Source organism: Zeus faber, assembly GCF_960531495.2.
Source record: "Zeus faber genome assembly, chromosome: 8".
In the NCBI taxonomy this organism is placed as follows: domain Eukaryota; kingdom Metazoa; phylum Chordata; class Actinopteri; order Zeiformes; family Zeidae; genus Zeus; species Zeus faber.
In genome coordinates this window covers 28,687,871-28,706,212 of record NC_137195.1, presented here as the reverse complement: position 1 = coordinate 28,706,212, position 18,342 = coordinate 28,687,871, and the positions used below count along the sequence as shown (strand labels likewise).

Here is an 18,342-nt window from a genome sequence, read left to right as displayed (position 1 = left end):
CCTAACGACAAAGGTCAAAGGACACACTCCTGACAGGTGATTCCTCCATTCCTGCTCACACCTTAGGGTTTTATAAATAGACCCAAGTTGTTGTCGGCTGGGATTTTACCAGAGTGTACTGTTGAGTCTTGAGGTTATTTCTTTTGAAAGGAGGACAGGAGTTTTAGGAAGTACGGGTTTAGTGTCTGCATGTGAGTGTGTGTGTGTGTGTGTGTGTGTGTCAACATTGTGTCTTGATCCAGTCAAAAACAACAACATGATCAGTAGAAAATCATGGTGTTGTTGTTTGTTGTTGTTCATGTTAATTATTAATTTATTTATATGTTTTTTAATTGATTTGTTGATTTATGTTTGTACGTATGTATTTATTTATTTTGATTTTACTTGTATTTATTTAGATTGTACTCATATTTATTTGTTATTGATTTTTGTTTTGTTTTTACCACAGAGGGTGATCTAAAATATTAAACTGCCTCCTATTTCCTGCTGGATTGTAGGGCCGATGGATTACATCAAACCAACTCAATGAAGCGCAGGACACACATGACGCACCTCAGGTCTTTCTCTAAGCTGTTCATCTATGAGTGTCAAGGAAGCACTGCCAAAACAAGTTAGTATTCATAAGGTTCGCCTTAACATAAGGTGTCATGAGACACAGTTAATGTGTAAGATGTTTTATTTCTTATTTTCCCTGGGTCTATGAGTTACAGCAGCCCATTAAAACCAATGCAAAAAGTAATTTTGTCCTAGTCCGCCAGACGACTCCTGAAGACTTTGTGCGGCTCCTTCTCAACATACAGTAACAAATTGAAAGAAAGGGCTGGTGTTGACTAAGCTAAGCACCGGCGGAAAACAAAACGTTTATAGGTCGCCCCGTGGTCATGTTTATCAGCCTTTGAGGGGACTGGGGTGGGGTGATTGATTCACTGCTGTCCTCAAACCCTCCACCAAAACAAAACCCAGCAGCAACACATACCACATTCACCTCTACTTCACCAGCCCTTCCTTCCAAGAAGCGCTAGAACTCATGTATCATTATTAGGACACCGCCTGTGTTGGGTCGCACAATTGCTGTAACTGCTGTAAACTGTACAGATCCTTGCGGGTCTTGCCGAGTGGGCCTTTTTCCCCCAGTATATTTCAGGAGTGGGCCAAGCACAGGAAAGTCCCAGCAACTGCCTCGGGTCAGTCGCCGATAGACCAAATGTCTTTGAATATCTTATGCACAAGTACCTGGTGAATCCAAAATTATGTGACATCAGAGGCAGAACGACTGGTGTGTGTTCAGGGAGTGTGACCTACATAAAGATCTCAAGATATGCATTCATCACATTGCTTTGCCAGTTATGCGCGAAAACAGAAGGTGATTAAAGTCCACTACCAATGAATAGTGTGTGTGAAATTTAGATTTTGTGTGGAGACGTCTATTTGATCTATATCTAAACATTAAATAGATCAATCTGTTTGTTTACTTTTATGTGTGTGTGTGTGTGTGTGTCCCTTTCCCTGCTGTTGTTGTTGTGGTAGTCAGTTGAGACATATATTCATTCCTGCGGTGACCCCTCTCAAAAATACTCGTCACACACACACACACACACACACACACACACACACACCTGTTGCTGTTCCTCTCAGATGAGTTTCAACACTCGCTCAAATTCTCTGTTGTGAAATATTGGTCATCAGGTTGTTATACGTAGCTCTCTCTCTTTGTCTGCCCCCACCTCTCTCTCTCTCTCTCTCTCTCTCTCTCTCTCTCTAGTCACCTCTAACATCTGCCACCCAGCACAGCAACCCACGGGGTCCACATGCTTCACGTGGTGTAACATCCACCCGCTTGTTTGTCTCCCAAAATAAAGCCCGCTTACCTATGCTTCTCCCTGTCCCTCTCTCCCTCTGTGTGTGTGCACTGAATATTTATTAGCATATTTCTATGTTGATAGAAATATTTCTGCTGAAATAAATACCCTTGGAAATTTGAAAAATAAGAAATCCGATGCTTAACGAGAATGTCTTTCCATTTAATATGATTTTATATCATTATTAATTGTATTTGATATGATCAAATTATTTTAATAAAAAAATATTAAATCATATTTTTAATTATAATTTTTTTATATAAATTATTTATATTTTTATTATAATATATTATTCGGAAGATAATATTATATTGTATTTTAATATTTTATATATTATATTCTAATGTTATATTATATATATTCTAATTATATATATAAATAATAAAACCAATAAATCTAAAATCTGAATATTGTACCCTCAACTTTTTCAATATCCATTTAGTTGAACATTCCTCACTATTCCTGTGTGCTAACCTACTCTCAGCAGTTATCGCGGGTTCATTAGATTGTTAAATGTGCCGTGCACATCAAGGGAACAAACATGGCTCCCAGCCACGGTCAGCTGTCACAGTGTGTTTCTGCAGCCCTTGTTCCTCTTCACCAAGTACTCTCTAGCAGATGGAAAACCCAAGGGCAAGCTGTTTTCGACATGTACGTGCCCCCCGAGAATACATATATACAGTATTTATACTGTATATATACAGAATAAACAGTATATATACATACGTCCTACCATTTCAAATAAAATGATCCATTTTATGTTTAATATTCAAAGACTGCCTTCCTATGCACCCAAGGGCACGTCTGGACACGCACAACCTGTGTGCGTGGACCGGAGCGTGACTCAGATGATATGGACAGAGCTGCTCGAGGTCCATGTGCTGCTCGGGTTGCATCTGGTGTCAATTGACAAAGCACAGTTTATTCATAACACATAGAGGGGGGTAGATAGACACACAGACACACAGACAAACACAGAGACAGACATTCATACATACATACATACATACATACATACATACATACAGTTGCAAAGACATTTCACTGCATATATGTATGAACCTATGTATATATATGTGACAAATAAACCTATTGAATCTTTAATCATACACACAGTACATACATACTGTGCATACATACTGTACATATATGCATACAGTACATACACTACATATTGTACATAAATCCATACATACATACTGCACATACATGCATACAATGCAAACATGCAATACATACATGCAATACATGTACATACATGCAATACATACATGCAGTACATACATACAGTACATACATAAATACATACATACAGTACATAAATACATACATACACACAGTACATATATGCAATACATACATACATACATACATACATACATACATACATACATACATACAGACATACATACTATACATACCAACATAGAGAGAGGGACAGAGAGAGAGTATATTATAGGGTTGCATACCTCGTTGGTTGGGCTAACAAGCAACAGGTTAAAACCCTATCCTCACACACACTCAGGATAGGAGCCCTGTCATGACATGTTCCTTCACTCCTGGCTAATTCCACCTAGCCTCCACTTACAATAAACTGGTGTCTACAACCCATCGTCCTCTGTGCTGAAGGGCCCTGGAAATGCCACTTGGATGGAGTGTGGCAGGCAGAACTGCCACAGTGGCACCTGAATAGGGACCGTCCCAAGACACCCAACCGTCTGCAGCTAGCTCCTCCGCCAAGCAGCCACCGCCAGGACCATCCAGCAGCCCAGCAGCCAGGCCACCCCTCCAAGCAGCCCCCGAGATAGCCAGGTCGGGCTACGCCTTCACCAGCCAGCGCAGCAGCTCGAGGTCCCACGCTCCGGAAAGGAGGAGGGGGCAGTCTGTCGTCGTCCTGGGCGAAGGAGGGCGGTCGACCATGCTGCTTCGGGGAACCTGTTCCCCTGGAAGGAACCCTGTGTCAGCGTATGCTTTATTTTATTTATTTCCATTTTTGTTCTCTTTCTTTCTAGCCTTAGTTTGGTGCTGGGGTTATGTAGGGTTGCATACCTCGTTGGTTGGGCTAACGAGCAACAGGTTAAAACCCCCATCCTCACACACTCAGTTAAGAAGCCCTGTCATGACATGTTCGATCTGCTCCTGGCTAATTCCACCTAGCCTCCTCTCTTCAATAAACTGGGTGTCTACAACCCATCGTCTTCTGTGTCTGTGCCAGAGGGCACTGAAAACGCCACACATATAATTGAAATGTATGCTACTATTAAGAATTTTAGGGTACTTTAATTGACAAAAAAATGGCCACTGAAAAGTAAAGTATGAAAATGACAGCCCAAAAGTACAAAGTCAATGTCAATAAGTACAAAAATATTTTCTTTTTCACATCATCTTCAAATTCAGACATAGATTAGATTAACGTGCATGCACAAACTTTTTTTGTGTGCGTCAGGTTAATCGTTTTTCTGTGCATCTATGGAACACTGTCAGCAATAAAACTTTGAACAAGCCATAGAATCAAGATCGCAAAACAATATAAGGGAATGTTATCGAGAAATGCTGCGAGGCATGTTGCTAGACTCAAATAATAATGTACACCTGATACAATCACATGCTGCATATACTGATGTCAATTATTTCAAAGTGGAAAGCACAATTTTCCATGCTCTACTTCACGATAGTCTGTGCATTAGCTAACATGAGAGCTAATAGTGAAGATTTATTGTCAAGGTGGTAAAAAATATTCAAAATATGTGCAAAATGTGGAAATTGCATTTAAAAATGACTTAACGTAACCTGTTCATTTGTTAAAATGTTGTTGGACTCAACTACATGTTAACATTATCTCTGCATTTGAAAAGCCCACCACCATTAGCGACATTAGTACAATGTCAACAAACAGCCAAAGAAGAACCTGATATTGGACAATTTTTCAGTGAGAGCAACAGACTCAGGGCGATCGCTCAGCAGTTAAGCATAGCCTCAGTCCTCACAATACACAAACTGGGATTTCAACTTGACAAGCCAAATCTTACGATTTACAGAAGGCTGAAAATAGCTCTGAAAACTGGATTCTATCCCTGGCTCAAATTTGATGGGTTTAGAAGGTGTTTTGGGCTGTTGTCTGGCAAACTGACTTTTTCTTTTAGGTTTTGTTTTCATGCACGTGAAACTAATAAGAGAGGAGCACATTTTCTGTACAAATATAATATCAACCGTTACATTGTTGACTTAAAATTAGCAAATTTCACCATGCTGCTAGTTAAATTAATTTGCATGTCCTATCCCGTTCATAGTATAAAGTGTGATATTGTAGCTGACAAAGTTTTATTATTGATTATGCCGTTTTTTCACTAGCTGTCAACTAAATGCTTAATGGGCATCATTAAAAAAGCCATCTTCCTACATTTTTTAAACAGGTTAACAAAACAAGAATAAAGTGAAGTCGTTAATCTAAATTAAAGGTCATTCAATAGCAGCATTACAGTCATTTAGTCAATTACATTTCCCAAATATCTAGTACAAACATGACCCATCAGCTAGGATTTTTCCCACGTCTGCGAGACACACGTCAGAGATACTGAGCCGTGATCAAACAGTTTGTACGGCAGCGTTCCCTTGGACGCCCAAGTGTCCGTCTCGGGGTCATAGCACTCAAAATTGTCGGAGTCCTCTATGACGTCGTGGCCGTTGATGTAACGCCCTCCGGTGATGTAGATCTTGTTGTCGAGAACGGCAGCGGAGTGGTGCATTCTTCTCTCTTTCAGGTTGGCGCATTTTATGAACCTGTTTGCCTTGGTGTCATAAGCTATCACTCTCCTAGTGTAGCCTTTGACAGGTTAAACAAAAAAGAAAAACAAACCAATTAGAAGCAGTCATTTCTGGTTCTACTCACTTTGAGACTTAGGAAGATATACTTTGTTTTGGTTCTTGTGTCTCTAAGTTCTTTGTGTACTCTTCCCATGAACTGCGATGAAGCTGACCGCCTCACCTACCTCCAATGATATAGATTTTGTCATCAAGAGCAGCAGCGGGAGCAGAGACGTTCTTCACCGTCCTGTTCTCCAGCTTGGACCATTGGTTTCTGGAAATGTGATATACCTTCAGGATAGAGGGGGAGAAAGGGAGGGAGTGAGAGACTGAGTGGATGGCTGGATGTGCCAAGAATAAACTGCTGGATTTATGGATGAATGGATTGTAGGAATGGATGGCTGGATTGCGAGATGAATGGATGGATGGCTGGATGGATGCATGATTGGATGGATGGATAACCTTTAAATTGTGAATTTCAAGATTGTATTTTATAGAGGTAGACATTAGATTGAGAAATTACTTAATGAATAATTCAACAATTCAATGAAAACTTGAATGGATACTATGAATGAGTGATTATGGGAGCACATTGCCTCATACCTGGGTAATCCTGACTGGGTTCTGCATGGCATCCTCTCCTCCGAACATGTAGATCCGCTGGTCACTGGCAGCCACTGCTGGATGGAGCACAGCTTCAGGCATCGGTGCTATGGACTCCCATTGGTTGAACATACTGTTGTACCTGTGAACATTATGGTGTGTGAATGGTTTGTTTTGAATGCCCTGCAATAAATACATGCCCCCCCCCCCCCCCCCCCCCCCGTCCATTTCATTAATTTATTAATAACTTCACACAGAAAACTCTGATCATCTTGACACTGCAGAGAAAAGCTAACACCGATCCAAGAAATGTCTTATTGCATTTAATCTCACCTCTCCACACTGTTACGCAGCTGTCTGTCAGGGCCCAGGCCACCTAAGATGAAAATAAAGTGGAGGTAGGAGACGCTTTGGTGGGCGAAGCGCGCCTCCAGCATGGGCTCTGCCGTTCGCCACTGGTTGGTCTTGAGTGAGAGGGTATAGACAGTCGCACTGACCTGGCTGTGCTTGGTGGAAGTAGTCAGGCCTCCTAGGACGTAAAGGATACTGTGGAGGCACACGTAAGAAGCTTTGTAAAGGCGGATGGGAAGCTTTGCTAGCCGCTGCCATGTCTGACTCACGTCTTGGAAGAGCAGGGCCTCCCTCGAGGTCTGCTTGTTGTTTATCCTTCCTCCCACCACCACCAGCGTTTCACGGCAGGTGTAGCGCCTGGGAGCAACCCAAAGGGGTTTAAAATCAACGGAGGTGTCGCAGAGGCACTTTGCGCTTACGGCAAACATGAGGCGCCGCACGGATTCAATGAGTTCAGTGCAAAGGGTAGAAGACTGGATCAGCGGGTCATTGGCAATGAACTGGAAGAGATAGGTCGGGTGGATGTAGCGAAGACGAACTTTCTTGAAAAGGTCACTGACAGCACTACGACGGGGTAGAGGATCATGGTGGATCCAAGCCACAAGTGTCTCGAAGACCTGCTCTTCCTCTGCACAGAGGCAGTCATCTTCCAGGTATCCCAGGAGCTCGGGCAAGGACAGCTCACACAAGTCCTCTGATGACGACACATCAGAGAAGCTTTTCATGGCCATCTCCTTGGCCTTGTCTCTCAGGCTGTTGCAATTCAGAATCTCAGAGAGTCTTATCATGCTCAAACAGTTTTCTGGGCTCAGCTGCTCTTGGAGGAAAACTGAGCAGGCCTCAAAAAGGCGTCCATATTGCAGCATGGATGCCGCCTGCATGAAAGGCAGGACAATCTCTATGGTGATGGTGACGAGTCCTGTGTAAACGTAGTCAACGATGCTGCGCAAAATGGTGGATGTGATGCCCTTCAAGTCAATCCTGGCCTGCTGTCTCTCCACAAAGCTGTTGCAGAACATCGCTCTGAAGTACGGGCTGCTGGAGACCAAGACATTGCGGTGACATGGGATCTCTGCATTGTCTGAACATAGGATCACATCAGTGAGGACCTCTTCCTGTCTGAGCTTGTTGAGCTGCAGGAGAAGGTTGCATGACTGCTCCTTGTCTTTGTAGTAGAAGACCTCTACTGCCGGATGGTCCATGCTGAAGAGAGACATTGGACTATTAGGGGCTGTTCTGCTTCACTTTCTGTTCACATTCAAATAATAAACTCAGATAAAACCTCAGATTGTTAAGTTTTTGTTTTTTTTACAGGTCTGTGATGGATTACTTGTTCTTGTAGCTGATGAGTTTCCAGCTAGGGGCTTTAAAAAAAATGGCTTGCAAGTCAACTACTCATCCAAATGATTGGTAATAAGAGGTCTTTAGTTACGTGATTGCTTATTTATCATAAAAGTGACATCAGCCTGCCATTCAGAGGCTAGCTATAGGCCAGTCCCCACTCCAGAGTAAGCAGTAGGTGAGTGTGCACTTTGTGTATTAATGGGAGTGTCCTTGAACAGTGGCAGCAGCATTAATTTTTTAGCACCAGAAACCCGGGGGCCAGCTTTCCTGAAAGTGTCTGAGAATTAAGATTAGGTTTTAGGTCCTCTCTGTGCCAATGAATAAAGATGATCTTATTATTAAAATGCTTCTGGGAAACAGAAGCTAAGCTATTCACGATAAAAAAAGGCCAGGTCCAATATTCATGAAGCATTTATATTGCATCAATCATGAGCATGGAACATTGTTACTCCCACTGACAGGGGTTTTGGGTCGGGCTTTTAAGAAGAATATTCCTGTCTGCAAATACAGTATGTAATGCCAATACAAAATCAAGCTCTGTTTATCACTGCACAAACATACTAGTCTCTATGCTTATTTGAACAAGCATAATAATACAAACATTGGCAGAATGTACCCCCAAAATAACAGATCATGTATGTTGTAAAAATTCAAGAGTACTTTTTATTTTCTTCCACCAATGGTTCTTAAAAAGTTTATGATGGATCCTTTATGTAGTGCCCTCTGCCTTCAAACATTAAGTCTACAAGATGGGTACTGTCAGATTGTCCCCCAATGGGGCTTAGTGTGTTTGATCCCCCTGGAGCATGACAGCTTTCCAGAGCCTAAGTTGATCGCACAACTATTTTGGCTGTTGGTTCGTCATTGTTGTGACTCCAGCCGGGATTTATTTCAGAAGACATTTCAAAAGCATGAGTTCATCCAAAACAGCAAACAAGTGAATTTATGTGTATTTTTGAAACTATATTTGGTGTTCAGGAGAGCATGCTTGGATCGAGAGATTGCACAATGAATGAAAAATGCGTTTAAATCAATGTTTTGCACAAGAGCACTTCGGCAGGATGTCGAGAGGAGTGATGAACGACACACTTGCCTCGATTCAACCAACAATATTGGACATATATAATCACAGCATAGATAATACTACAACTATTTGATGGCATGGACATTTTGAAAAAGTGTCAGAAATATCACTGAAACTTTCCCTTACACTAAACCCTCCCGTCCCTCCCATATGTCTTACCTTTGCTCTCTCTCTCTCTCTCTCTCTCTCTCTCTCTCTCTCTTTCGCTCTCTCTCTCTCTCTCTCTGTTTGTCTGTTGTATTCTAGAAGCGTCCTTGTCTGTATTCAAAGCCAGAGACTCGACTTGACATCTTCCCGTGCTGTCCCGCCCGTCTCTTGTGTTGACGCCGTGTGTCGGGTGTTGTGTTGTTTGTGCTCTCGAGGAGGGGTTAGTCTGTTTGTAGGAGCCGGGGGGGTTGTGGGTTAATTTTTGTTATGGTCTCTCTCTCTCTCTCTCTCTCTCTCTCTCTCTCTCTCTCTCTCTCTCTCTAGCGCTCCACAGGGGCCTCTGTGTACATTCCTCGCCCTAAAAATAGGGTCTCTCTTTAGCAACACACACACATGTGACTCTGAGTTCTTGCTGGGTAAAACTGTCTGGCTCCATCATTCATTCACTCTCTCTACCCCCCCCCCCCACACACACACACACACTTCATCTCTCCCTCTCTTTTCCACTCTGTTCCTTCCAAGTCCATTCCTTCTCTCTCTCTCTCTCCCTCCCTCTGTCCGCCACATGCTGATGCATGCTTATAGCTCTGTAAACAACACTGATACATCATATCATTTTGGTGCTTGCTGCCAATGACCGGCTGCATGATGAGCATGCTTGTTTGGCCAGATAGTTGGGTGCAATACAAACAAACAAACAAACAAACAAATGTATAAATAAACCAATAAACAAACAAAAACATTTGAATGAATGAGAAAACAAATCTATTGTCCAAATAGTCCACAAAAAAATCATTCCTGAAATACAGAAAAGGATTGCGCCTCTTGGCAGTTGAAGACGTGCAATATAAACAATTTAAAAAAACAAGTGAATAAATAAATAAATATTTATTATCGTATGAAATTATAAAATCAATCAATCAAGAGAAAGATAAACCAAGTGAACAAGAAATAAATCTTGTAATGGATATTATCTTGTTGTCTTGTTCCTGAAATAAGCAAAAGTATATTGAAACAAACAAGTAACTAAATGACAAAATGCATGAATTATGAATAAAAAAATAAAGAAAATAAAGAAAGAAAGAAAGAATGAAAGAAAGAAATCTTAAAATCTCTTTTCAAGGCATATTTTCTCAATACTAGCTGAATAATTCCATACACACACAATTGTAGGCCAATTAAATCATCCAAAGGAAAGTAAAAAAAAAAAAATGGTTTATTTTCAATATTTCTGGCTTGGTCCATTTGTCTGTTTTTTGTTCCAATTTTTAAGGCTACCGTTACGAGTTGATTTTAACTGCTAACACTTTACACAGGTTTTGAAATATGGCGGATGCCAGTGCTGCATTGCCTCATGTGTTCGACCAATCACCGTGCACTTACGTCAATCAAGGTTCCTCTTGTGCTAGGAGAGTACCTTCCCTAGAGAAGGAGCTAAAGAAAGTCCCATAAAATGGCATTCTCAAGAACTACGATCGTCCTCAGTTCCTGCAGTGCGGACACACAAAATAAAATGGGGGGGGGGTCCTCCAACTGTTCTGAGAACTACCAAAAAGTTCCTCCGGTCCGAAAATGCAAGTCACATAATTGCCACATAGTTAGCATTGTGCTTTCCGGTTTCCCAGCATGCATTGTGTTTCGACTTCGAGAGTTATGTTATTATGTTTTATTGTTAATTATACGTTTTTAAATGTTGCAAGTATTATGCATGACTGGTCAGTGATGTTAAATTGTTAGTAATTGTTTCTGTTTATGTTGTAAGTGTTTTGGGGACTTAAGTACTGAAACTGTGATCGACATGTTTGGTGCAATGGATCCCAGTGTTCATTTTTATGCCTAATAAATCTTTGTCTCACTACATTTAGTATATCTCCAAACGTGTAATGTGGAACTACTGAAATGTATTCATCGAACCACATTAGCCAATCAGGATGCAGCAGCATAGCTGTATGAAACCCTAACCCTAACCCCACACACTTCCTCGCCGTCTTGAGGATGGGGGATAGGGATGATGATCACTCTGATAAGGCGCAGTGTGAGGTTTATAGATCCACTCTTGCGCTGCCCCCTGCAAAGCAGGACCTTCAGCCCTCTCCCAAATGAGGAGGTAATAGAACCCGAGGCTGTTTGCGCACGTTTCGTCGTGCACGTGCCGCGTCCAATCAGGATTTCCACTACTGCAGGAGGGCAGCGCCCCTCGTGGGACACACTGCCTCCGAGCCTGCGGCGCTCAATGAGCACCTGAACCCTCGGACCACCAGCATGACCGGGACCTGGGCGCGTCCACACAGGGTACCTCGCCACACCCAAGGGACTCCCACGGCTGTGCGAGCGCTATGCCTCTCATAGGACATGCTGCCTCCAAGACTACGGCGCACAAGCGCCTGAACCCCTGCACCACTGACAAGACACACATGGTACCTCACTGTTGGGCGTGGGCTACACCCAAGCGTGAGGACAGCACCCCTCGTGGAACACACTGGTTTACATGGACGCCTCCCTGACGGGATGGGGTGGGCCCGGTTGCGGTCCGGTGGTAGGGATCGTGTGGCCCCTGTCCACACGACACATCAACCTCCTGGAACTGGAGATTGTGTTACTGGTCCTGAAGTACTTTGAACCTCTGGTAATCAAGATGTGCAGATCAGGTCAGACAACCGGGCTATGGTGGCGTACATCAACCGCCAGGGGGTTGTGCGGTCACTCTCTGTCTGCGAGCCACATTTTGGGCCACCTGCACGTTGGGGCGGACCTCATGTCACAGAGGGGCCCCTGCGAGGCAGAATAGCGCCTCCACCCGAATATAGTACTCCAGTTGTGGAGACTATTCTGGACAGCACGGGTGGGCCTATTTGAATAACGAGAGACTGCTCATTGTCCCCTGTGGTTCTCTCCCCATGAGAGAGATGACCCCCCCCCCGGGGGTTGACGTGTTCGCACACCACCCGTGGCCGAGGGGTCTTCTTTATGCGTTCCCAGCGTCAGGATTTCTACTCAGACTGATGGAGCGAGTGCGTTTGGAGGGGCTTTTGGTGTTACTCGCTAAAGTGCCCCCGATGATCACGGACCACTTTGGTTAGCTGGAGCTCTAGGCACTAGTCCTGGCCGACCTGTGGCAGATCCCCATGCGCCGTGACACCATGTTACAGGCGTTTTGAGGGACTTTTTTAGCTCCTACTTCAGGGTAGGTACTGTCCCAGCATAAGAGGAACCTTGAGTGACGTAAGTGCACAGTGATTGATCAAACACATGACCCAATGCAGCACCAGTCACCACCATATTTAAAAACCCTTGTAAAGTGCAGTTAACAACAATGTTACACAACAACAACGTAATGGTAGCCTTAAAAAATGGAACAAAAACGCAGACAAACGGGCCGACAGTGAAGTCCAGGCTTCATTGAGCGTATATGGGAACTGGGAAATACAACGCGATTTTGACTCGTCAAAGTCAACTCATGAAACCCATGACACACAACAAACACACAGCTCCGACCAGGGGAGTTCTCCATCTTGTTGCTGTTGTATGTCGCACGGAAGTGACTTTGCTATACCAACCGCAGGCCAGCTTACGTCAGGCGATGATGCAGAGTTACACAAAGGTAATGTAGCGAGTAATGTAACAAATTACTTTCTATAGGGAGTAATAAGTAAAGCAGGGTATTACTTTTTAACAAGCAAGGTGTCATTCATTAGTTTTTGAGTAACACCACAACATTGCTCACAAGCCGGAAATATTGACAATAAACAAAATCTTTTTTCTTTTCCTTTGAGATGATTTCACTGGCCTACAATTGTGTGTATAGAATTATTCAGCTCGTATTGAGACAATGTCTTCAACATGCCTTGAGAGGAGATTTCAAGAAACTTTTTATTTAGACGTGAATATTATAATTGGACAGGATTTTTAAGAAAACAAGATTTATCTATTATTAATATTGGTTGATTTTTTTTGTTTGATTGCGATTTTTTTCTATCATTCTTTATATGGTTTTTATGTTTTTTATCTATATTATAAAAATAATTAATAAATAAATAATCAAGTAATCAATTAATTAATTAATTAATTCGGTAATTAAGTAATTAAGTAAGTAATTAATTAATTAATTAAATAAATAATATTTATTAATATAACATTTATATCAATTAATGCATTTAGTCATTCAGTTAGTGTTTGCTTTTTGGTTTGTTTAAATATACTTTTCCTTATTTCACTAATGATATTTTTGTGGACTATTTTTTAAAGACAACAAGATAAAATATCACATAAATCATATAATATATTTATTTAATGTTTAATTGATTTATCTTTCTAGAAATTGATTGATTGATTTGATAATTCTATTACATATATATATATATTTTTGCTTGTTTGTTTCTTTGTTTGTTTGTTTGTTTGTTTGTTTCTTTGTTTGTATTGCACATCTCCAACTGCCAAGAGAAGAGATCCTTTTCTTTATTTCATGAATAATTGTTTTGTAAACTATTTGGACGATAACAAGATAATCCTCTTTCATTTAATGGTGGATCTCTTTATGGAGGATAACAAAATTAATGATTAACAACATAATTGTTTGATTAGTAACGTGATTGGTAGTGACTAATGTGAGTAATGTGATTACTGACTTCAGGAACAGTACCGTGTTACATCACTGGTTATAGACAATGTGATGTGATTACAGTAACACTATTTGTGAGTATGTTTTTTTGCAGTCAGTTGAAAAATGTTGAAAAAAGAAAACAGCCGTTTGTTGAAGTGGCCTTTAATTGAGCACGTTGATTAACTCAATTGACTTTAAGTAAAAAAAAGAGGAAAATCAAAGCTGTTTTACATTACATTTAGCAGACGCTTTTATCCAAAGCGACTTTTATTATTAAAACTTTTATTACAATTATTCAAACACCGACGGACGCAGCCATCAGGAGCAATTAGGGGTTCAGTGGCTTGCTCAAGGACACTACAGCATGCTACCAGGAGGAGCATGAGATCGAACCAGCAACCTTTAGATTACTCGACGACCAGCTCTACCTCCTGAGCTACCATCCTCATCATTATGACAAATTAACGTTTACGACTGCAATGAGATAGCAAGTGAATGCATATTTTTAACTGGGCTGCGGGAAACACGCTTGATTGAAAACTGTGGGGCATAGTGGCTCAGTGCCTCGCACTCTTTCCTCACAGCAAGAAGGACCCGGGTTCAAACCCTCTGTTTCTGTCCCTTTCTGTGTGGAGTTTGCGTGTTTGCTCTGGTTTCCTCCCACTATCAAAAAGCAAGCTGGCCCAGTGACACAGCTGTGGCTATCACTCTGCTGTGCATCCCCTTGCAGGGAGGGTCCAAAAAATATTTGCACTGGGGCCTATTACCATCATGTTACGACACAGCTCCTAGGTAAAGAATGGGTGAAATGCAGAGGATTATGCATTTGGATTGCAGAGATTTCGTTTGTAAAACAATGAAAGATATTCTATTCTATGTGCCAGAAAAAAAAAAACATGCATCAAGGCTTGCGTTCCGTCATGGAAGGGAAAGATTTGCGCCCTTCCCTTTTTCCTGGAAGAGATTAGTCTCTTCTCTCGTAGTGTCCATATTTCATGGATGAATGCCTCTACAGAAGCAATGTGATTGTTTCCAATTCCTCAAAGAAATCAAACTTTGCAAGGTAGTTTGAAAAGTGAAGATAAGCAAAGTCACTGTGGTCTATGCAATCAATTTTCTCTAATCGTTTTTTTCTCCAGATACACAACTTTTTTTGTGCTCTATTTATTTTATTTTTTTGGGGGGGGGGGTTCTGAGCCCTGTTTGGGCTCAGGTATCCATCTTAAATAGTGACCCAGACCCAGACACCATAGAAAAACCATCAGGATATTCCAGATCTACTTTCTACGTGCTTCAATGAAACCATATTAGTTCCTTAACTGTTTGTGCACTCTTGACGTGTTGACACTATGGAGGAATGCTTCTCATGAACATAGCACAGAGGCCTTTCAGAGCAATTCACGGTGCTGTGGATGAGGAGAATGTATGTCTTTGAATTAGTTATGCAAGGGGAGGTCAGAATCATTTTTTGGTTTTCTGGGAGTTTTTCCTTCCTTGAGGGTTCAGACCAGGGCATGCCGTTGATTTCTATGTGGAATGTGGGTCTGTGAAGCCCTTTGAGACTGTATTGTTAGGACTATATAAATAAATTTGACTTGACTTGTCAAGTTACGTCAGTCCTAAATCCCGCCCCCCGCCCCCCCCCATGCCCATAGGACAAAGTTAGCTGTTGAAATAGAATAAAAATACAAAAATTGAAAATAACAGCGCTACTACAGAGCCTACTTCACACCGAATCCGACAAACGACAATAACAAACCGGAAGTCCATTCATCCCTGTGGAGAGGCGGATTCAGGCACATGAAAAACGAACATGCTGCGATGCAGAATTTAAAACTCAACAAATAAGTCACCCCATTCACTATCAGTAAATCTATTTTGATATCAGTGAATTGTGTTTATTTTTTAATTTTGTCCGCACTTTTCAAACACTACATAAAGGAAGTTGTAAACTCCACTTCACGGAACATGATAAATGTGCAGTTGAGCAAACTACTCGCTGTTGTACCGGAAGAAACAAGCCCTCCCATTTTTCAGGACATTATTTGTGATGCGAAACCCACACGCAGTTGAACGGATGGACACCAGGGGGGGGGGGGATGGGGGGTTCTGACTGTTGGATGCGATTGGGCGATTCGGTGTGAAGTGAGCTTTAGAGCTTGAACGCCAGGGGACTGTATTATTTTCATACCTTTTGTTTACGCTTCTAAATTCTTACGCACACTCATGTCCAGAATCCACATTGTCGTAATCAGACAGAAATTGAGAGTTTTGGTGACTCATTTTCTTGAATTGAAACTGAAAATGACACACTATTTGGAGAACGCCATTTTCATGCAGCAGCATTGTTGTCACCTATCCATCCCCCGCCTCCTCTTGGGGTTGTGTCTTCATATCACCAAACTATTATCTTCTCATAAGCACATGGTCTAATGGAACCGCTAACTGTGGGATTTAGATTCCACTGATTAGGCATGTGTCAGACATGTGTGTGTGTGTTTGGTGTGTGTGTGTGTGTGTGTGTGTGTGTGTGTGTGTGTGTGTGTGTGTGTGTGTGTGTGTGTGTGTGTTTGAATCTGAGTGGGAACATACAGTAGATGCAAGAAAATTCTATTTGAAGGGCAGACAGCTCTCCTTGACTTAATGAAAAGGGTATTCGAAAGCACGGCATTGTTTTGTACACGACTGCTTGTGATTGCGCCCATGGGGTCTCATGAAGGGAATATTTATATTCCATCCTGTAAGGAGTCCACAATTGTGTGGCACGGTGGCACAGTGCATTGTACCGCTGCTTCACAGCAAGAAGGTCCTGGGTTTGATTCCTGCCTGGGTTGCTCTTGGCACCGGCGGGTTATCTCCCAAATAGGAGCCTTCCTGTGTGGAGTTTGCATGTTCTCCCCGTGCTCACATGGGGTTTCCTCCACCTACCATTGGTAAGGACCCCCACCAAAAACATGCACACATCATCGTCTGACCAGCGATGGACACTTAGTACCAGGTCCCCGGGTGTGTTGACAAATGCTGCCCACTGCTCCTGGCTGCCCCCCCGGAGGAAGGACAAGCCAGGATGGTTAAATGCAGAGGCCACATTTCACTGGCTACCACCCCAAAAAGCATGAGCACGTGTGTATATATATACTATTTATATATACATGTGTTGTAGTGGGGTCATGTGACAAATAAAGATTCTTCTTCTCATTAAAAACCTTTCTCAACCTCAAAGTACAGAACAACTTCACCAAAATTGTCTGGAAAGCATACAGAGGCAGCAAAAAAGCTGAGATAAGGTCCTTATTCCGACAGGAGAAAAAAGGTAATATTCAAAATAAAAGGCGCAGAAATAAAAAAAAAATGACCTAGAAGCACTTATTAAGCCGCCTACCAGCCCAAGTGATAATTCACTTTCATCTGCGTGTTCTTTCTATCCATTTCAAAGTGAATCACACCCTTTGTATTAATGAGGGTGCATGGAGGAAATCCACAGTGGCCAACTCACGGTATTGAGCTTTTGGCGGTGAACCTACTGGGCTGCCCAGATGGTTTGTACAGTATAGTATCAAATGATCCCTAAAGCTCACGGCAGATCAGGATCCAGGAACCCGTGTTTCCTGGTTCCTTGTTCTATAGCATTTCTTCTTGAATTTTTTTATCGAGGTTTGCAGGATTTTAACTGTGGAACTTCTATCTAGATAGTAGTTTGGCAGCAGCCATTTTACATCCGACTCTTTGAGCGGTAAACCTTCATTAGTCAGATAAAGGTATTTTTCCCCGCACGGAGACAAAAAATGTGTCATTGCTACAGCTGAACTGCATTTTTTCCTTTAGTGCGGCGGTTCTTAACCGGTTGGTCCCGGTCTGAAAGTGGCCGTGTTGAAGCATTTTGGCAGTTTAACTGCTGTGTTCCTGGTGTTCTCATTTGGGCCGGATGTGCGTTTTATTCCATAGTATTGTGGCCCTTGTGGCCCTATTGTAAGTCCTTTATTTCATTGTTTTGCATCTTGAGGCCATTAGAGTGGTTTGAATCTTAAATAGCGACCTGTGACAAACAGTGGATAGTGAGGCCAGATCGTTTGGGAGCCACATTGCAGGGCCGCTTCTTGCTATATGCAGACTATGCTTTTGCATAGGGCCCACGAAGCCACCAGCGGGCCCCCAAGCTGCCATTTTAGCCCAATTTTTTTGGAAATTAAAATGACCAGTCTCTCTTGGTAGCCAAGTGCTCTCTTATTCTGTGCAATGACCTAATTTATTTTATGTTAATTCTGTGTAATGGCCTTATTCATTTTATTTATTGTATATTTTGGGGGGGAGGGAAATTTTCATGTTTAGTTTTTATCAGTTGCAATATTTGCCTTAGATTTGATTCCTTGACAAATTTATTCCTAACATTCAAAATAAACATTTTAAGGAAAATGCAGCATCTGTTTCATTTATGTGTATTTGAGAGATGTTATAATGCAAATTGGGTAAATCCTGTAAGTTTTCTGGAGTTTCTTGATGTAGGGGAGCCCCAGTGCTTTCCATGCATTATCATTTTCTGTAGGTTTAAA

The 18,342-nt window shown here is 42.0% G+C and overlaps 1 protein-coding gene across 1 annotated transcript; it reads right to left on the bottom strand.

Moving 5' to 3' along the window:
* Window positions 1-4,172: 4,172 nt before the first annotated feature.
* Window positions 4,173-9,377, bottom strand: LOC307233892 (kelch-like protein 38). The gene is made up of 5 exons (XM_080005355.1): window positions 9,205-9,377; window positions 6,600-7,820; window positions 6,267-6,408; window positions 5,849-5,954; window positions 4,173-5,682 (listed from the first exon to the last, which is right to left on the bottom strand). The coding sequence occupies exons 2-5, from the start codon at window positions 7,817-7,819 to the stop codon at window positions 5,393-5,395; spliced, it is 1,758 nt and encodes a 585-aa protein (XP_079861481.1). The 5' UTR covers window position 7,820; window positions 9,205-9,377; the 3' UTR covers window positions 4,173-5,392.
* Window positions 9,378-18,342: the final 8,965 nt, after the last annotated feature.

What these genes read in the sequence shown, in the direction of transcription:
- LOC307233892 (XM_080005355.1), bottom strand. Translation starts at nt 7,819, where the DNA reads ATGGACCATCCGGCAGTAGAGGTCTTCTACTACAAAGACAAGGAGCAG. An exon ending in ACCCAGTCAGGATTACCCAG is followed by an intron (nt 5,955 to 6,266) that starts GTATGAGGCAAT and finishes TCTATCCTGAAG; the next exon opens with GTATATCACATTTCCAGAAA. An exon ending in CAAAATCTATATCATTGGAG is followed by an intron (nt 5,683 to 5,848) that starts GTAGGTGAGGCG and finishes AACCTGTCAAAG; the next exon opens with GCTACACTAGGAGAGTGATA.